This window comes from Leopardus geoffroyi, chromosome D1 (assembly GCF_018350155.1).
Source record: "Leopardus geoffroyi isolate Oge1 chromosome D1, O.geoffroyi_Oge1_pat1.0, whole genome shotgun sequence".
Classification (NCBI taxonomy): domain Eukaryota; kingdom Metazoa; phylum Chordata; class Mammalia; order Carnivora; family Felidae; genus Leopardus; species Leopardus geoffroyi.
Window position 1 is genome coordinate 33091661 of NC_059329.1, and position 22068 is coordinate 33113728.

General features: G+C 36.0%; 1 protein-coding gene across 2 annotated transcripts in view; it reads right to left on the reverse strand.

Annotated features, from left to right (window-relative positions):
- Positions 1 to 22068, reverse strand: part of ARHGAP42 (Rho GTPase activating protein 42) — a 320243-nt gene that overhangs the window by 208427 nt on the left and 89748 nt on the right. For both annotated transcript variants that reach the window (XM_045483540.1, XM_045483541.1), the window contains exon 3: positions 12782 to 12843. In XM_045483540.1, coding sequence (XP_045339496.1) covers positions 12782 to 12843 — 62 coding nt within the window. The remainder of the gene's footprint in view (positions 1 to 12781; positions 12844 to 22068) is intronic.

Sequence of the window (22068 nt, forward strand, 5' to 3'; positions counted from 1 at the left end):
CTGAGGATCCCTATCAGGACAAAAGCCTGAGATAAGTGGTTTTCAGCAGGTCGACTTTGCCCTCTAAGGGACAAAATGTCTGAAGAGATGTTTGGTTGTTATAACTTGGTGGTGGTGGGGGGGGGATGGGAGGGTGGTGGGGGATACATGAAGAGTGTAGATGCCAGGGATATCACTAAACATGCTACAACGCACAGGGACAGAAGTCCCTAACAAAGATTTAACTGGCTCCAAATGTCAACACTGCCAAGGTAGAGAAACCATTCCTATGAAGCATAGCTGCCTCATCTCTTCCACAATCCATGCTTAATCAATCAGCAAATCCTACTGATATCAACTATAAAATAAGCCCAGAATCTGATCACTTCTACCACTTTCATCCTGGGGCAAGTCACCATGGACTCTTGCCTAATGAAATAACTAAAACAGCATCCTGACACATATCCCCAGTTAGGAGATAAGTATTCAGCCTTGTCCTCTATGCTGTATATAACACAACAGTCAGGGTAATCCTGTATCAGTCCATGCCACCCATTTTCTGAAAGAACCTTCCTCAGAGCAAAAGTCCAGTTTCTTGCAGGGCCCTACAGACTCTTCACATCCCCCCATCACTCCACCTATCTCGCTTCACCTCTTCCACTTCCCCATTTGCTCATGAGATTTAACCACATTGGCTTCTTTGCTGTTCTTTAAATACCCACAAAACACTCTCCAACCTCACGGTCTTTGCACTTTCTATTGAGTTGCGTGAGCTACTTTATTTTTTTTTTTTAATTTTGTTAATGTTTATTTATTTTTGAGAGATAGAGAGAGAGCATGAGCAAGGGAGGGGCAGACAGCGAGGGAGACACAGGATCCGAAGCAGGCTCCAGGCTCTGAGCTGTCAGCACAGAGCCCGATGCAGGGCTAGAACTCACTAACCCTGAGATCATGACCTGAGCTAAAGTTGGATGTTTAACCAACTGAGACACCCAGGTGACCCTTGCGTGAGCTACTTTAAAAGCACTTCTGGGGTGCCTGGGTGGCTCAGTCAGTTAAGCGTCCACCTCCTGGTTTCAGCTCAAGTAATGATGTCAGGCTTTGTGAGATCAAGCCCTGGGTCTGCACTGACAGGGCAAAGCTTGCCTGGGATTTTCTCTCTTCCCCTCCCCCCACTTTCTCTCTCTCTCAAAATAAACAAATAGAGGTGCCTGGGTAGCTCAGTGGGTTTAGCATCCCACTTCATCTCAGGTCACGATCTCATGGTTTGTGAGTTCAAGCCCTACTTTGGGCTCACTGCTATCAGCACAGAGTCTGCTTCAGATCCTCTGTCCCCCTCTATCTCTGCCCCTCTCCACTTGCTCTCTCTCAAAAACAAATAAACTTTTAAAAAATGTATTAAATAAATTTTTTAAAAAGCACTTTTATCAGAGACCTCCCATTAGAGGATTAACTGTTCTTTCTTTTGTCTGGTCTCTGCTTCAATGACACTAATCACTGAGGCCTTCCCTGACTATCCTACATTAAATCATACCTATACTCCAATTACACACTTAACATCATTAAAACACACCATTAAAACACATTAAAACATATCCTCCTTTATCTTCCTTTTTCCAGAGTTCCAGAGTAGTAAGTACTCTATTACTGACTCACTTATTTGGTATGTCTGTCTCTGCCAACTAGAAGACAGGAATCTTTTGCCCACAACTCTATTTTGGCTCCTGGAGAAGAGTAATATATGAGTAAATTACTGAAATAGTTGGGAAAGATAGCAATGTAGAAAGTTACACGTCTTGTTTTGTAAATAAAAATGAAACTATCCTATGCATACTGGTCTATACTTGCTTTGCTATAAAGGTACCTAAATTGTACAATTGAGAGCTTCAATCTTTCATAATCTGGCTTAACCTATCATTAATGTGTTTACTATATGAATGCTTATTCTTTCAGAAGAAACTAAAAAGAAATCAGATAGTTTTGGGGAATAGTTTTTTTTTTTTTAATATAATCTCCACAAATCAGGTAGTGAACTTGGAGGTAGCTGTTGACAATGTTTAACAGAGTATACAGTAACAGAAGACAACCAAACCAAAGACATTTAAAGCATATATATCACACCTATTCCATGGATTCCCAAATTCCACTCCCTCACATACCATTTCCATGATTTTGGCCACATTCATGTCCCACATTTTATAAATTGATCCACTTCTTTTACTAAGCTCCCTCCCAAGCATTAATTTATGTTAAATCCAGAGTTGTTCTTTATCCAATACACATTAAAATAAATAAGGAACTACTAAAATGTAAGATGTCCATTCATAAAATACTTAATATCTAATACACTATTGAAGGTATCCATTTCACACTTTGGGAAATGCAGACCATTCTTCATTTGTAAATGAAACAAAACAAAATCATGAGGAGCTTAGGGCTTTCCTTGATGTCAACAATTCACTGGAATTGAGACTTTCCCAACTTTGCACTCTGGTTTCATGCTGACTATGGAAAATACATTTTATTTTCATTGCTTAAGTAGTATTGTTATATGTGGTGAGCAGAAATTACACTGTGGGTGAAATATAAAGTGAAGAGAATGAAAAGTTCCAGATCAGTGGGTATATTTTATTTTGACATGAGAGACTTAAATAGAAATACAGTAATTGCTATCTAGAGCACTTTTCTGTCACCAGAAATAGATATGGTTATACAAATGAAGAATACCTCAGTTTTTCAAACAGTGTTTGTATTGCTGAAATTATCGTAAAGATCCAAAAGACTGGCAGAAATATGGTTAAAGCAAGGTCTTCATAGGGTGACCACATTTTCCAAATGAAAAAAGGAAATATACTATCTTTAGGAGCAGCCTGTGGTTTACCACTACACTAGTAACTAGTTAATCAAATTTCTGTAAGCTGGGTTGTTACAGTAAATTCTCTGGTCTCTTGTCTAGCATAGTTGTCTAAAATCATTCTTTTTAACTGACTCACTGTATTTTTTTTTCTATCTAGTTCTCCTCTAATATCTTAAAATAAAGCTTTGTAATTTTATACACAAAAGTCCGCACATCTTTTGCTGAGTTATTCTTAAGTAGCTTGTTCTTTTGTTGAAATGTGAGAATGTGTGATGGTGTACAACAATCTAATTTATAATTATCAACCTAGACAGACTCTTATTTCTAATAAGTTCTCTATAGATTTAGAATTTTCTATGTGGGGATAATAACAGCAAGAAATGATACAATGAAATAAACAAAATTAACTCTTAGCTGTTATATGCCCTTGGTTTTATTTTACTCCACAGGCTTGGGCCTTCAAAAATAATGTAGAATTTAAGCAAGAATAGTGTACATCCTCCTCTATTTCCTGATTTTTAAAGTGAATGTTTCTAACGTTTGGATGAATGAACACTGCGTTTTCTAACTCCTATAAAATTTCAGAAACAATTCACTGCCATAGTATTGTGTTCACATGACAGTGTTAACTGGAAATTTCTTAAGGCCATTACTATGCTGTAATATACAAGAGTTGGGTAATTTCCAAATCACAATAATTCCCTTGTTTCTGAAAATAGTCCTGATATTCAGAGGAACACATGCAACATACTCTGTCCCCTTAGTCTTGGGTCAAGGGTCTTTAAGTGATTGGGCTGGGCCAATCAGAGCTCATTTTAAAGTTTTGTTTTGTTTTGTTTTTTAGTTTACCATGGGAAACTGGACAGGCTCTCTCCAGACAGAACTTCGACAAGGTATAGTGGCAATGTTTAGTACTCACCTTGTGGAAGAAGCTAACTAAGAGAATAAAGCTGACAAGCAAATGAAAGGCAAAAAGCCTCATAGAGGCCTCAGAGTCTATGATTCTAGCTGCTCCAGAATATCACATGCAACATGGTATTGCCCAGAGATAAATGAGATACCCCACAGTCTTCCCTACCAATTGTCTGTTTGCCTTGCAAATGAATGTCATAAGTGACACACAAATAAGAAATAGCAATGTGAAATAACACAAGGCATCTTGGTAAGAATCCACTAACAGTCGGACTTTTGTGTTTCAATTATGAATTCTGGTTCAAAGACAAATGGCAAGTTTCTGAATGATTTCTTATTTTTAATCAGTATTATAACTTAAAGTAAAATATTAATAAGCTTTTATACCTACTGTTATAAAATGTTACCAAAAGGAGAAACTGGGTAAAGAATACACAGGATTCCTATATTACTCTTAATAATTATATGCGAATTTGTAATTACCTCAAATTTTTAAGAAAAAGCTTTCATTCTCTTTTCTCCTGGTTGTAATTAAATTTGTAACTTCTTTGGTAGTACATGAACACTATGACTATGGTTTAATTACAAACAAGGACAAAAACATTCTCACTGAAGAATACCTCCATCTCTTATTTCTGAGTATCTCGCTGGTTTGTCACCTGATATTTTCCAACCATTAGCTTTGATACATTACTTAAATTTCTCTTCATGATATCTTTTACTAATGTTTTTCTAATCTACATTATGTCTACTTACTTTATTTTCTCTGCCCTTTAAAATAAAATGCCCCATACAGGTCTTAAAGAACTTTGGTGGGATGGTTACACAATGACTTTATATATTTTTTATCTTTTATAATATCAAAGTATCTCTGTACTTCCTATTAAAAAAATCAGAACATGGTTTATAAATATAATAAAGATTAGCACATCCTGAAAAACAATGGCCAACATTAGAGTAAAGGTATTTTTGAAAATGCAAAGGTAAAAAATAGAAGTATTTCAATGATGTGGAATGGTAAGATTCCAAAATAAAGAAAGCTATACAACTGGGATAAAAGGCAGAGGCAGGAAGATGCAAGAACTGGAGACGGGAGATGGAAGGACAGAGATGGGTAGTGCAGGCACTATGTCCAGCAGCAGGCTACTGCAGCTCATGTGGACAGTGACAGCCTTAAGCAACAGAAACCTTCACACCCAAAGACTCATGCCAAAGTAACAAAACCAAAAAGTTAATCTTCAATTTCAGCTTATATTTGGACAGAAAAAAAAAATGTAAGTTTTTTATTCATGTATCTTATTTCAAATTAATTGTTAAAATACCACTGTCTGGTGGAAAAGTTTTCTTTTAAATCCTACCATACAGTCAAGGTTTTAATCTTAAGAAAATAAAGGGACCTTGGGAAACAGAAAAATATAAAGATTGGATACTTAGAATCATGCATTCATTTATAAATCTTTCAATCTAGAAGTTTGATATATACCCATGAAATACCAGCTGTGGAAATGGCATCAATCACACACACACACTCACAAATCATATCCAGGTATTAGGGAAACTGATACATCAAATTACAAATACACTTTTAAATTTGCACCAGCTAATTTTGCTGACTGCTAGCCATGCCAGCAATACTTCTAACAGCATAGAAACCTTAATTTTACTAAGGAAAATACAACCATCTTTCCAAGTATTCTTTTTCAAGACCTAATAAGGAACACAACCATCAACTCTCAGATTTATCTTTTTTATTCCCCTTTCTTATTCTCTGGCGTAGAAATGTCAACAGCAGCGAAATTGCTAAAAAGCAGCCTGCCAGGGTAGGCTTCACTGTCTGACCACTGTATTATACCTATTAAGAAAAAGTTTTAGAATTTTGACAGACATTTCCAGTTGTTAAGTGTCCCACATCTTTTTCAGTTTAAAATCAAAAGACATAATTCCCAATTATGAACACTGTTAAGTATTTTCTGAAATTCTAGCAATTATGCTATTCAAGTCCTTCAGACTAAACTAATGAATTTTACTCAAAGCAAGTTTATTTCTTGTCTAATGAACTAAAAATAAGTCAAACAACCTGAGAAATGGTTAATATGAAGCTGTGATAACTCTCAACAACTACCTTTTCTTTTTGTGTATGTGTTAACTAGCCACTACGAAATTTATGACAAAAGGGTAAATAAAGGAAATCATCTTTAATCAAGAGAAATAAGGACATGCAATTTTTGATATTTAAAACATTCTCAAATTTCATGAATCCTTAACTCAAAGATGGTGATGAGCATGGGGTTACTGGTAGTGAAGTTGGGGGATGGGGTATAAATTGGTTTATGGCATATTTTTGGCTCCCACATGCCAAAACATGTTGTGGGAAATGTCAACTGATTGATGGATTGAGGTTGTGCTGAAATACATGCCTCTTTAAATATGATGAAAACTTTGAAAATTAATCCAATTTAAAAGTATATAATTGCCTGTCTTCTTCCCTAAATTTTGTAAGACATTAAAATAATATGCCTAAAACACCAGAGCATCTCACATATTATATTAACAATACATATTTGCTATTATTATGCAATTTTTAATTAAATAATCTTAGTTTTTAACATTATGGATTATGTGAAGGCTCTGGAACCCAACAGATGGGTTTTTTTTTTTTTATTTATTTTTTTTAACGTTTATTTATTTTTGAGACAGAGAGAGACAGAGCATGAATGGGGGAGGGTCACAGAGAGGGAGACACAGAATCTGAAACAGGCTCCAGGCTCTGAGCTGTCAGCACAGAGCCCAACGCAGGGCTCGAACTCACGGACTGCGAGATCATGACCTGAGCCGAAGTCGGCCGCTTAACAGACTGAGCCACCCAGGCGCCCCCCAACAGATGGGGTTTAAATCCCCACAGTACCACTTATTAGTTATGTGTCTTTGAGTTTGCTCTTCTTTAAAATGGGTATATTAATAGCATACACCTCAGAGGGTTCTGTACAGATTAGTTAAAAATATAAAGTAACTGTAGCAGTACCTGGTACCCTGAAAACACTCCAGGTCAGCTATTATCTATAGCAGTGCTTCCCAATAGAAATATAATGCAAACCACATAATAACTAACACATTTCAGGCGCTCAATAGCCACATATGACAAGTGTCTGAAGTATTAAGCATCACATATTTTTTAAAATATCTTGAGACTCATAACAGCTCAAAATCTTGTATTAATAACCAAGTAATTCACATTACTGACACATTTTTTTCCTTTTTTAATAAATATCTAATTTTGTTAGAACATAAAGAGAGAAAGACCAGTTTTGATTTTACCCCCTATTAATCCTTATGTTGGGTTGCTTAAACTTTTAAAAAATGTAAGAAAGGAATATAGAGGCTTTAAATACTCTTATAAATGAAATGACTCTTAAGGTTATAAATTTCCCCTCCCATACCCTCATGATTTTTTTGTGTAAAGTAATACCCAGACACCTAGCCCACTTCAGGAAAATACTTCCATTACACAAGGATTAAAAAGACTGATTGGAACAGTGAATAGAAAGAATATAAATCCTGGGAAACCTAAAGCAAACTCTGTAACTTAACATAGGTCAAATGTGAATGTTGTGGATGCTAATGGTTAAAAGGAAAAAAAATAAGTTTCTTATGTTAATCAAAATGAAAACACTAAGAAATAAGTTCATTTGTACAAATTCTTCAAGATAAACATTGGCTAAAATATTCTGAAGCTATGGCTTCCTCATTTGGTGACAAAGATACAGCTAAGGAAAAAAAATCTGTATTGCTACACACACACTCCATATTCGTCAAAGGGACTCAGAGTACCCAGAACATAAGGAGCCCAGGGTAAGGGAGAGAGGAGAAACATAGGAGACCCTCCAGCCTGAAGACCCCTGCAGCCACTGGGTCCACATACTATACATTTCTATTTTTTATCATCCCACATTTCTATTACAGCCATGTGAATAAATGGGACTTTGAGCAAGCTGTCCAAACAGCTTCCTCCTGGTTCTCCTATTGATCTAAATCTCCTTTGTTGATTCTACCTTATCTGACCAAAGTCTGGACGCAAGGCACCTTAGGGCTCAATCCTCCTATCTTTTCTCTTCTGTCTACACACTCATAGATCCGGTAATCTCATACATTCCCATAGCTTTAAATTCCCTCTACAGGTTGACAACTTCAAAATTTATATGTTCCCCTGAACTCCAGACTCATATATCCAGATGCTCCCTAGACACATCTACTTAGATATCCAGTAGGCATCTAAGTAGATTCAAATTTTAACTATTTTCTCCCCCTCACCTTCTTCATCTCAGTAAGTGGCAGTATCTTTGACCAAATGCACTATTTTTTCTTTTTAGCACTTACCACCATCAGAAATAATGTGTTTCATGTCTGCCCAGTAGAATGCAAACTGCATCACAGCAGGTATTTCTGTCACAATACACAAGGATTAAAGGGGACTAATTCAAGCTGTATGGAAAGTGCAGACCTCCAGGGGAGTATATGGGCTCAAATGTGAATGAAAAGATGGAACCAGTCTTGAGAGGATATGGATCAGGACAAGGCAGAGGAAGGCTGTTCAAGGAAGAGTAAAGGACAATACAAAGGTCTAAGTCCATAAGAAGCTTGTAGAGACCATTAAGAGGAGTAGAAAGAAAGCCAGTGGGGATAGAGAACAGAGAACATGAGAGTGAATACTGAGAAGGAAAGAATGATAAGTAGAGTATAATTCCAGGGATACAGATAGAGGGAATGTCAAGTCCAAAAGCCTTAAGGCAAAAAGTCAAATTCAGAATTTCAATACCAATAAGGCTTCAATGAACATTTCATGCTAAGGTGTTCTCTTGGTATAACAGCCTGGACTAAAGTAGTAGTGTTTGCACAGCCAGTTTAGCTGTCATCTGAAGTAAATACAGCAGTTCCTGTGGTGGTATGAAAACTGAAGAGACCTTACCATGAAGTTTATATGGCTTAAATGCCCCTCCTTGCACTGGAGACAGGCTCAGAGTCCTTAAAATAGGACATATGATCTAGGACATCTCTAATCATTAAAGTGCTACATTCTATGGGGAAAATTTTTAACACTTCCAATAAAGATGCACTTAAAAAAAAAAAAAAAAGAGCCCATGTCACTAATCAATAACAGTAACCTCACTATAAGTAAATAGGCATTTTACTTAGGCCATTACAAAGGACTATTAAATTACTTCTTCTATTTGTATCATTAAAAGGCTGTTCCTGCGTAGCCACGTGATGGCAGATGTCAGTTAACATACTGAAAAATACTGCATCATGGAAGCCTATTTTTCCGGTAAGAAGTATATGAGACAGGATAAAGTATATTCTCAAAAGTTTGTGAAATGGATATTTCCTATTTCCATCTCCAAGTCACTTTTTTTGTTGCATTAAAACTGCATTTTTAGTTGGCTTTGGCAGAAATTTTTAACTCAATACTTCAAGTTAGTAAGGAACTAAGAAGAGTCCCATTTATTAAAAAAAAAAATCTGTATTTCTTTGGGCTTTTTTTCTGCAAACAGACTTTGCTTTTGTTGTTGTTGTTGTTGTTGCTGTTGTTGTTCTTAATGTTCATTTATTTTTGAAAGAATGAGAGAGACAGAGCATGAGTGGGGGGTGGGCAAAGAGAGACAGAGACACAGAATCCAAAGCAGGCTCCAGACTCTGAGCTGTCAGCACAGAGCCCAATGCGGGAGCTCAAACTCATGGGCCGTGAGATCATGACCTACACTGAAATCGGATGTTTAACTGACTGAGCCACCAAGGAGCCCCTGCAAACAGCCTTTAGATTACCTAGATGTTGTATTCATCTTACTAAGTACAGTAAATCACTGGAAACAAGAGAATGTAAACCATTAGGTGTCTTCTATCATCTTGTGATTTTATTTTTTAGTCACTGTTCTAACATATTTAAGTTGTGGCCAAATTCAATTAATATAAAATAAATCACGACTTATCATAAAAAAAACAATTAAATGTATCAATTACAGAATTCCTTTATACTTTTAGTACACTTAAAATATTCTTCTTCCTAAATGAAGTAATAATTTTTAAAAGAAATTCTTCACCCGGGTGGCTCAGTTGGTTAAGAGTCCAACTTCAACTCAGGTCATGCTCTCCCAGTCCATGACTTCAAGCCCCGCGTCAGGCTCTGTGCTGACAGCTCAGAGCCTGGAGCCTGCTTCAGATTCTGTCTCTCTTTCTCTCTGCCCCTCCCCTGTTTGTGCTTTCTCTATCTCAAAAAATAAGTAAGCATTTAAAAAAACATTTTTAATAAAAAAATAAAATAAATTCTTCAGCACATCTTTGCACATAATCTGCTAACAGATATACCTTCAGTTGTAGTAGCATCATATAACTGAAAGTGTTTATTCCAATACACACTAGATTTGTGTGTTTAATAATTACAATTATATAATCTTTTTTGGGCATGCAATCCATTAGGATTTTATCTGTAGATTTTTCTTCATTATTTTGCATTCTTTATGTCAGAACTTCTCTAAAACAATAGGTAAAGCAATCAAAACCTGCAATGCGACTTCACTCATGAACGCAGAATTTCCTCCTTGCCCCAACATGAGAAACATGGCTAAAGGTAGAAATGAAGACCTCTGAAACACTAACAGCTGGTGTTTCAATCTCCATTTCCACTGCCTATAAGACATTCTACCACATTCCTCAGCCACTTTTTCTTGTTGGTCTTTGTCCTTTCTTCAGTCACCATCTTGCATGACTTCAAGATTCTGCTCATAAAACATCCAAACCTCTAAGCTTAGCCTTCTAGATTCCTAAAGTCTGTCTTCCTGTTTAGCCACATCTTAACTTCATCACTATCTGGACCAACTCTACTGCTAAGTTCAGCATATTTCAACTCCTACTCCTGATCACAACTTCCTGGTCTCAGAATTTCTTTTACTGTTAGTGAACTGTCAACATAGTGAAGTAGTCATGCTTGCCCTCTGCTTTCTAAGGCCATCAATAACCTCTTGCCTCAGTTATTGCTATACTCAGTCAAGATCCATTTTCATATTATACAAATCCATGTCCCTGTAATCCAGCACATCTTCTGTGCCCACCCCTTGAATCTGGCCTCCCAACTATTCTTAATGCTCATCCATGGCTCTGGGTATTGCTAGAAAAATCTATGAAAGCATGGTAATTAGCCTTTCCTTCAATGTCCACCTTCAATGGCCCATTATCACTAACCATAATCCCTTTTCTCTTATATAACTTGCTCTTGCCTTTCTAAACTCTTTCTATAAACTACCCTTACATTTCTTTGGTTCTTTTCACTCCTGCAAACTACAACACACTTTCCCATATTCTTTCAATAATTCATACTAGCTGATTGATCATTCTCCTGAAGTACTTGCACGGGATTTGAATAACAACCTCACTCAACCCTAAATCGTATATTCCCCTGGCTTCCACACCATTTAAAACTCTATTTTCACATCTCCCTAACCACTTTTTCCCATTTTCATCATCAGCTCTTCTCTGGGCCATAAGATACCTCCTAATCACATTTCCCCATTAAACTTGGACTTCTATTGCATAGTTCATGAAACTGGGCTGAGGATTATGCATACAGTACTTAAAAGTATACAATTTAGTCTTAAGACTCCAATCAAACTTCCCTCCAGAAAAAAAGCTTTTTCTGACCTCCCCAGAAAGGACGTAAGTCTCCCATAATGGCTCATATGTATCTAGCACAGATTACACTGTACTGGGACCAGACCATTGTAGGCTGATGTTTCCTAAAAAAATATAGTCATCCCTGACAGTCCACCTTATCTATCTTTCACATGGCCACCAAATTAATCTCTCCTAAATCCCACATTGGTTCTCCCATCCTTTTCAAAAACTAGCAATTTTGCTCTTCTGTAACACACACCAAAACTTTTTAGCCCACCTCTTACACCCTACTTATGACCAAAACTACCAATCTTCTAATACTCTCTGAGAACTATCTGCCTTATTCTACAAATATATACAGTACTTTCTCCCACCCTGTGGCCTCTTCTCAAGTTCATTATATGACTGCCAAGTAATGGTTGTGTGATTCTTCCTTAGCTCAGGCAACATTCCTTGTGCCAAGGCCATCCTCCTGAAACTGTTCTCCTTATCCAATTAGCAGAATGACACCACATTTAATGCACATTTAATGCACATATATACATATGTGTATACATAATTCCCCAACAGGATGGTGAAGCCAGTGATAAAGATGGCATTTTAAACAAGCCTGGAATCCTCACTGTAAGAGACAATCAACATCTTTATTACCATCAATACTTACTATGTGCCATGTGCTGCTGCAAATGCTTTATGACAATCCTGTGGGAAATGTACTAATTTTCCCATATACAAATGGGAAGTGAGGGTCATAGACAGAGGCCTTCACAGAAATTTTAACAAAATGGGTACAAAAATTATATTGGTAAATGGATAAATATATTATAGTAACTATCCTCTGATACTGCCACATTAAGTTAATCCATCAACCTGAAATGTTTTCCCCACTCTTCCCAGCCAAACAGAATCCTCCCAGCCTTTAAGACCCAACTGAAATGTCACCTTTTTAAGAATTATTTGCTCCTTTTATGAATTGTCTTTAATACTTAGAATGTATCTTTATTACAACAACACTAAAGTTATTTATAAGGTTACTCAGACTGGGTTTCTAATGACAATTCAATATTTTTAATTCTCAAAAGAATTAACTGGAAAACAAAATGAATATAATTTACACCTGATGAAATTACACCTGAAATAAACAGAAATGGTATATATCATTAGCAATAATTGATAATCACACTCACACAGAAATTATTGATAATCATAATCAAATTATTGATAATCATAATCATACAGAAATATTTTCTGTAACATTTAGTACATGTATCAAATATAGGGTCTGGTATGGCTAAGTCTAATTCAGAAGGTCTGGTCTTTCTTTCAATATGTCCAAACAAAGTTTTATTCTGAAGAAATGGGGAACGGACTTACCAGTCTCCTCCTTTCTTCTTCTACTGCAATGAGTAGTCTTGCAAATTCCTTTAGTGACTGAGCTATTTAGAAGATTTAAAAAAAAAAGGCATTAACCACTTTCTATTGTTAATATCTAATTACACAGGAATAAACATTACAATGAAGCTAGTTATAAATATGTATATATTCTGTGGTTTTATGTTTCTATAAGCATAGAACACTATACATAATAAGATCTCAATGACTAACAGCTATAGATAACAGATATTTGCATACTGAAAACTAAAATTTAGCACATATAGAGTATAACATTTTTTCTTTAAAGACACTAAGGAAATACAGTATATGTATGTAATGTATAAAACTTATATTAATAAATAAAAGTTTATGACTCAAATTGCTTCTAAACAGAATCCTACAAATAATGAATATATTAAATCTCTAAGAAGCAATAAATCCAGTACGATTTAGATGTACTTATTAGCAGCCAGTAATGCAAAGTCTGTTACTGACTTCTATCTAGAAGCTCAATAATTACAGATACTTAAAACCAGATTCTCTATTCTGTATTACTCAGATATCAAGTTAGTTTAGACCCTGGGTAGTAAGTGTGTCTGGAAGGACTACCAGCATCAGCATTTGGGGAGCTTGTTAGAAATACAGACTAATGCCTCATCTCAGTTTCTGCATTTTAATAAGATCCTCAAGTGTTCGTCTGCATATTAAAATTGGGAAGCACTGTTTTCTTTTTTCTTTTAGCTTTTATTTAAATTTCAGTTAGTGAATATACAATATAATAATTATAATATATGTAATATTAGTTTCAGGTGTACAATTTAGTGATTCATCATGTAGGTACAAAACCCAGTGCTCATCACAAGTTCAGATAGCTTTCTAAAGAATCACTGCTTTAGAAAGCTACCTGAAACTATACTGCCCTGGCTTGGAGAAAATATCAAATACTCCTAGAAACACTGGGAGAATAAACCAAAATGTAAGTCAAGAATTACAGTAACGTATTCTTTAAAAATGTATAGTCCCAAATGGCAATTGTAAGACAGTAATTCATCCACATCAATTTCTATACCTTATACTTAATATAACTAAAGTTGGAATGTTTTGATTATAAAACTAATAAAACAAGTAAGGTGAAGGCAAAAATTATGCCCATTTAAGGTTTTTTTTAATGTTTTTATTTATTTTTGAGAGACAGTGAGAGACAGAGTATGCTATGAGTTGGGGAGGGGCAGAGAGAGAGGCAGACAGAATCCAAAGCAGGCTCCAGGTTCTGAGATGTCAGCACAGAGCCCTATGTGGGGCTCAAACTCACAAATCACCTCAGAGCCACGTTATAATGACCTGAAGTCTGAAGTTTAACTGACTGAGCCACCCAGGTGCCCTTCTATGTAAGCTTTACCTTCCCTTCTACGTCTTCATTCTTTAGGCTCCTTATGTCTTCCTACACCCATGCAAATTATTAAAAACATTCTATAAGACCAGAAGTCTAATAAGTCTGGCATAAAGCCTATAATAAAAGTAGATAAGTGAGGAAAATAAATCAAGAGTCTCATAACAGAACTTATTAAGAAAAAGAATTTTTTCCATTCAAGAATTTAAAATTACAATCTAAGTTTTTTTCCCTCCACTCCTCTTTTTAGAACTAGTAGGCTTACACTAACTAAGCTGGTTTGAAATGCTATCACTATGATTACTTCATATTGGATTTTATTCACAGATGCCAAAAGAGAAATCAAAGGATTATCTGGGAGACTCAGATTAATCCAATAAACACATTAATGACCTTAGAGTAAATATGACACTTTTTTTTAATTTAGAAATTTGAGATTTTAATTTCTTCAAAAATAAAATGCTACAATACAACCCACTTGTGACAACAGTAAACTGAACAGAAAAACATTTTACAAATATATAAAAAGTTTTAAATGGAGTACATAATAGCATACTATACTTTTGTACTTTGGGTAAAGAAAGCATTCCATCACCCTGGCAACTATCTATTGCCACCGAAGAGTTCTATTGGTGAGCCTACAAAAATGTCAAAAAAATGTGGATAATGGAAGGAATTATCTACAGAGAAAGATATGCCTACAGAGAAAGAAAACAAGAGGTAATCAGTTTGGTCTACAGGAATTGGAAGCAGCAAGTACTGCTGAAGGGGAGAAAATAAGAGGTGATCAAAAGTAGTTGAAAGTCTGTTTAAGAAGTTCTTTAATCCCAGATTTCAAACTCAATGCCTCCTAAGCTTTTTAATTAAAAATAAACAAAACAAAACAACTACCCTCATATGCTTCTTTTATGGGAAGATACTAGATAAGGCACTCTAACAACACATGAGAATAAATCAAGAAATGAGGATATAGAATCTAGAAGTAGGGTATCCAATATAGCATAGAAATCAATGAAATTCTCATGTCAACAGAGAGATATTCCAGGATAACTATTGTGTAAAAGGTTCAGACAGGATCTTATCTAGACTGGAGCAATAGGTTATAGCCTCCAAGAAATGTCTCTGGAGAATAAAAATGGAACTAATCAATATCCTAATGCATCTGAATGTAATGAAAGGAAATTTACAATTCTTTTAAAGAAAATTCAAAGATAATTACTAACCCTTGGGAAAACAGTTATTTAGTAACACCATGAAAATAAATTAAATAACTCAGTTTTAGTATGTGCAAAGTCACTATGATATAAACATAACAGTATAAAATGAGAAGAATGTATCTAAAACTGAGGAAAAAATCAAGTAGTAGCAAGACAATCATGGTCATGAAAGAAACAGAAATGGCTAAAAGTTCAAAGTGGTCTTTGTGAGTAACTAAGTGGTGAGGGCTTGTAAGATGAGAGATTGATAGTTTTTGTTAAGCCTATTAAAAATCTTTAACTTTTTTAAATAATGAAAAATAACACATGCTATAAATGTTTTATTTTCCTACTAGCCTAAATTTTAGGAGGCTAAATTTGCTTACTAATTTTCCCAGAGTTAAGTAAATATCTAGCACATAGAAGCCTGACAAGCCTGTTTTGTTTTGTTTTTTGACAACAGGTATTTTCAGAATAAATGAAGATGTAGCTTGACTTACTTTTTTAAGTTTTTTAATGTTTGTTCATTTTTCAGAGACAGAGAAAGACAGAATGAGAGTGGGGGGAGACCGAGAGAGAAGGAGACAGAATCTGAGGTAGGTTCCAGGCTCCGAGCTGTCAGCACAGAGCCTGACACGGGGCTCGAACCCATGAACCATGAGATCATGAGCCTAAGTCAGACACTCAACTGACTGTGCTACCCAGGCACCTCTAGCTTGATTTAGATTGGCTGGGGTAAACTAGAACCTTCTACCTGGTCAACGCAAACAACAACACTGCCTCATGGAGTAGTGTCCTAATAGTCCAAGGAGCATCATCCCATGACAACTTGGAAGTCCACAGGCTTCCTCCCCAAGGTAACTACTGCTTCAAGAGTCAATCGACCAGTTGCCTTAAGTCAGATTTTGGTTTTAAGTAATTAGGAAACTCAGATTCTCATTTTGATGTTGTACCTCCTTGTCTAAATATTAATGATGCTGTTTCCTGCTTTATTTGAATGCTGTTCTGGTCTGTTTCCCATATAAATACTATTTATAGACTCAGTACAATAATAGTTTGTTATAATAAGAATGTCTGAGGAGAAAAATTTGAACATGCAAAAGCAATTGTATGTCTGCTTCCTCCCAACAAAAACTACTCTCCCTCCAGCAGTTTTCTAGGTCTGTCCCAATTTGACAATAAGTTTTGTCTCTTCTTCTTTTGCTGATTTTTCAGGGAAATGACTTCAAAGAACTAAAATTGTTCTTTAAATAATATAGTGTCAGTTCCATAAAACTATATGTTTCTTAGTCCAAATGAAGATATTACTGTTTTTCATTTGTCCTACATGGAAAATGAACAGCCAGGAACACCATTTCATGAATTAGTAACAGTGACTTACTAACTTTTTCAACCCTTATCTAATGCTTTCCCTGAAGTCTTTTTATTTATAATGTTGAAGTATTGCATTAATAGTTTACAAAGCACAGGGGCACCTGGGTGGCTCAGTGAGTTAAGTGTCCAACTCTCAATTTCAGCTCAGGTCATAATCTCACAGTTTGTGGGAGGACTGTGCCCCACATCGGGTTCTGTGCTGACAGTGTGGAGCCTGCTTAGGATTCTCTCTCTCCCTCTCTCTCTCTGCCCACCACCCCCCCCCCGACTCCATTCACATTCTCACTCCCTCTCAAAAATAAATAAACATTTTTTTAAAAAGTAGTTTACAAATCACAAAATGACAGAAAAAGAAGAGGAATTAATAATCCTACTAAGCAAGTATAAAATAATTCAAAGTATTATTGTGTAAACTGGGTTTTCAGACAAAGGGCTTGATGGATAGCCAGTCACTTCCTAGCCTGGCCCATCCTCAAAATCTAAAGGCACCTCTGACACAAGTCAGGTAGATCCATACTGCCAATTGTACCCCAGCAACTCCTCAGAGATGAGAAGCTCAGAGAAGAGTATTAGAATCTCTGGTGACCAGTACCCACAAAAGCCTTTAGAGATCATGAAAACTGGTAGGGAGTCCTGGGCACAAAACAAATTCCCCACCAGGCCTTGGGCACAAGACATATGAAATGATTCCTCCAGCAACCACCCATCACAGTGCCTTAAACAAAATAGCTATTGATGTTGACTGCTTGAGCAATTTCTTCTAAGACTTTACCTAAGTAAAATTTAAAAATGTTTTTTATTACATGCAAATTTCTAAATCCCAAATACATTTTTTATAAGCAATTATATGTGATGGTCTATATCTTATCAATGTTAATATATACATAAATAACCATTTCATTATCTGATTTGGAGATCCACACTAACATCAAATATAACAGCTGGTCTTGCAATTACAGATTCTGCCCATACCTAGGTGTATGACAGGAGCTTGATTAAGTGAGAGCAATATTCCAAAAATAATATTTAATACACAGTGGGCTTTCAATAGATGATTGTTAAATTAATTAACAAGTTTAATAATACATTTCCATAATCTACTTGCTCTATAAGGAGAAACATACTGACTCTTATTCTAGGTTTCATAAAATCTTATAAAAAAGATAGGCCAGATACTTCAGAAAATTATGTTAGCTATCTACATTCTGGCCACCTGCATGAAACTTTCCTGGCTGTATTCACCATTAATAATCTTTCCCCTTCCTGACCATCTGGACCATGAGATTAGTGGAGAGCAATCAAAACACAGTTTCATATATAAATGTTAATTTTCCAACAAATTGTTGAAGTTAAGAATATTGCTGTAGGTTACCATTTTTATCTGTACAATGTGATATTGGAAAAACACTTTTGAAACAAAAGAAATCTATTATTCAGGTATATTTATGACAGATCTCAAGAGTATAAACATTCACAAAGACAACAATTGAAATATACCCACACATTGAGGAAGTATAATAATGGTTTCTGTATTTACCAATATCATAAATTCTAAAAAATTCCTGAGCTATCTAAAATATCTATTTCCTCACTCTATCTTTTCAGCAAGCTTAAGTTCACCCGGGTACTACTTTTGACTGTGGAAAACCTGGTTAGTGCCTAGAAGACGGAATAAGAAAAAATAAAGAAAATTATTCCTTGTTCATTGTTAACATGACTCCATTACAGTAAGTACTAAGCATTATACTATTAGCTTCCACAACTGATCTGCTTGAGCTTTACAAATTTCACAGTTCAGAGATTTGAGAAAGCATGTCTCTCTCACATCCAAGCAACATTTGTATCATAATCAGATAATGATGTGTTAAATATTTCTCCCTGGAGTCTTTTTTTCTCAAACCTAAGCAGAATAAATACATATTCAAACAGAAGTACAGATCACAAATTCAGTGACATATACCATTATGTCAACAACATATTTTTCAGTTAATAAGTGAGCAAATCACCTATGATGATCAGATATGCTGATGAATAGGGGAGAACTGAGTTAATGGGATTTAGACTTGGCCAAATTTCAAGGAAAACATGAAAACCCATAAATGTCTATAAAGGCCAGATTGAACCAATCCAATCATTTTAGAAGTCCAGATAATGCCCCAATAGTCACTTTACTATTCTATTTGGGTGGACGACATCGACTATCAAGGCCTTTCTTCGTATCCTTTTTGCACTTTTTTTTTCCACAGAGTAGAAGAGAAGCAGTAAAATACCAACACTTAACTGAGCATATGAGCCAGAGCAGATGAATTTAGATCTGACCACATTAAAAAAATAAAAGTGGAATCAACGTACACAACCAAGTGACACTCCGCAATACGCTATGAAACTTGCAATGAACTAACAGGGTATCACAGCAGCAGTTCATGCCTGGAACTCCCACTGAGGAAGTTCTTTGACCTTTAGAAGATCAAAGGTAGCATAGTAACTGAACAGCAAGCTTTGGTTCAGGAACAATTTAACCCATTAACAAAGCAAGAAAAAGGATCATTTTGGTATGCCTGGAAAAGAAATGTTGTCTGTAAAACCGTAAGATATAAAAAGTGACGCCAACTCTTCACACAATATCAACTAGATATGGTGTGTCTTTGTAACAATTAACACCCTCCACTTGATGGGCTGTCTACTCTGTCTGCAATACCAAAATTATTTGCAACCACAAACTCTAGTTATTTTCTAGAAGTCACAACATCAAATAAGATTGCTCCACTCTATTTGTGGCTTCAAGCTCCATGGATGCCTATTCACAAAGCCAGTAAATTGCTTCCTAAACCAACAGGAGAAAAAAAAATCACAGGCCCATTGTTGAATGCTGGCAGGTCACTGTAATACACCCACATACTCAGAGGTACTGATCTTTCTTCTAACACTTCACAGGCCCTTGGAATCTAAGGTCTCATGAAAACACAAAGAAATTCTAGTGATCTTTAAGGTAATTAAACCGTTCTCCAAAATGTCCTCCTGGTGTTTGTTTGTTTGTTTGTTTTTTAACTTCCAAACCCAAATCAAAAAGATTACTATTGAAAACAAGTCCCTATAAACTTGTATTTAAATTCTTCTTTCATATCCTACCAATGCATACTTGTATAGTATTGCATGCAAGTGTATTAGTTTTTGGCAGACATGAGATGTATAAGTTAGAAGAACATATTAGGTATTATTTTGGTAATAAAAATTTATTTGATATTATAACATAGTTTGCTAATTAAGAATTAAAGAACAATAAGAAATGCATAGCCTATACAGGAAAAAGTCATAAAACCTTTATCAAGTTGACCATGTACTCTGCATAGAGTTAAAAACTGCTACATCTCTGCTTTATCACTTGTCTATTACCATCAACTGTGCCATGTTTGTTCCATCCAGTACACAAATGCCAATCCAGACAAGACAAAGGGACAGAATCTTTACTTTGGAATCCATAATATCAAGACATTTCTTTCTACTTTCACTTGTTCCCATTTATTTTCTAACCATACTACCCAGATTCTTTGCAGGGGTTATGGCCAGTAATCTAGTCTCCTTTTTAAGTCCCCAACTCCTGTTTTTCGTGTCTCCCTCCATACTTGGGTTCCATTCCATGGATCATTGGGTACTAACCTGTGCTATACATTGGCATATGAACATGGGTTCTAACATTGTCCACCACTGCACTTTTGGGCTGTGATTCAGAACTTGTGGCAAGATGTCTATCTTTTACTCTTTTCTGGTCTAAGGTGGTTTTCAGTCTGGTTTCTCTTATCCTCACTGGTATAACAATGGGACTCAAAAGAGGGTTTACACCTTCTGTAAACCAGGGACTTCACATGTAAAGAAGAGCTACTACCACTACAGCAGATCATTAGGATTACCTATTATAACTGAGAAGAATTAGGACTCCAAGATGACAAGTCACAATGGAGGCACAGAAGTAATTCTATACTATCCTATCTAATGGTTTTTTCCTTCCCATATTCGCTCTGAATGAAGGTAGGGCCTTTTAGTAGTATCTGCTTTGAAACTGCCAAACTGCAAAGTAGTTTGAGAGTACTAGTACACACACGTACACACACACACACACACACACACACACACACACACGGCATATACATTATATAATATTAAGTTCAAATTTTGGCAAATGAATACATACAAATATAGACAGCCTTTCAAATTTTACACAAATTCAAAATGTCATTCTAGCTGGTTTCTTTGAATTCTTCACACTATCTCATCACTTCAAATGAATTTCTTTTGAATTCCAAAGATGTTTTACTCCGAGATCTTGTTAATAAGTATTGTTCTGTATAACACAGTCTCCAAGTCACATATTTTTGTTTTCTTTTGAAGCATACATTTTAGAAAATGAAAACGTGTTATTCTGATGTTGCCTTGTTTTAATTTTGTTTTATTTTAGTGGTGTTTGACCTGTTTCTCAAAGCCAAAACAAAACCCCCAATTCAGAAGTCATTTTCCCCCAATATGTAGAGCATGCACACTCTGTAGCACCTCTATCAAGAGGCAGAGATGTCACACATGCTACTTCACTTAATGTCCACGTAATGATATGAGGTACTGAGCAGGTTTTATCCTAATTTTGCAGATAAGAAAATGAGGATCAATCATCACCTGGAGTAACTTGCCCCAAGTTCTCAGGACTAGTAAGTGGAGAAGCAGGTACTTAATTTTGATTGTTTTGTTCCGAAGTCTTTGTATTCCAGCAAACCATTATTGCCAAGGGAGAGGGAGGGGGAAGGAGGGGGTGCAGAAAGGAGGCAGGCAGGGAAGGTAATGCCAGTGTACTACCCTGCTACATTACAGCAAAGAACAGGCTTATCAACCTTGAAAGTAAACAGTCCCAGAGCTGTTTGTGCTGAAGGGGTAATCAGGTCCCAAATATCCTGCATTAAAGGAACAATCAGTAGTTTGTTACTGACAGCCACTTCCATCAAGCCTTCCCAATCCTTAGCACTATTAGGAGCCCACCTCCCAGCACTTCTTCACATTCCACAAAGACGGAGGCACCCCATTCATACTCCTCCTCTGTACCCAGTCCTCCTGCAATCACCCTACTGAGGCTTCAACATCCGCTTCCTTCCTTGTCCAATATCCAGTTTCTCTCTTCCATAACCTCTTAACCTCTAGTGACCTTCTCTCTGCGGTAATTCACACACCCACAAGGACACTAAGAGTTCAAGCTATCTAACCCCTTTGCCTTTTGCTTTTTGGCAATCCCTCTATTCAACTCTAGTGTACTCCTAGTCCTATTTCCCACAGTGGCTATCTAAAAA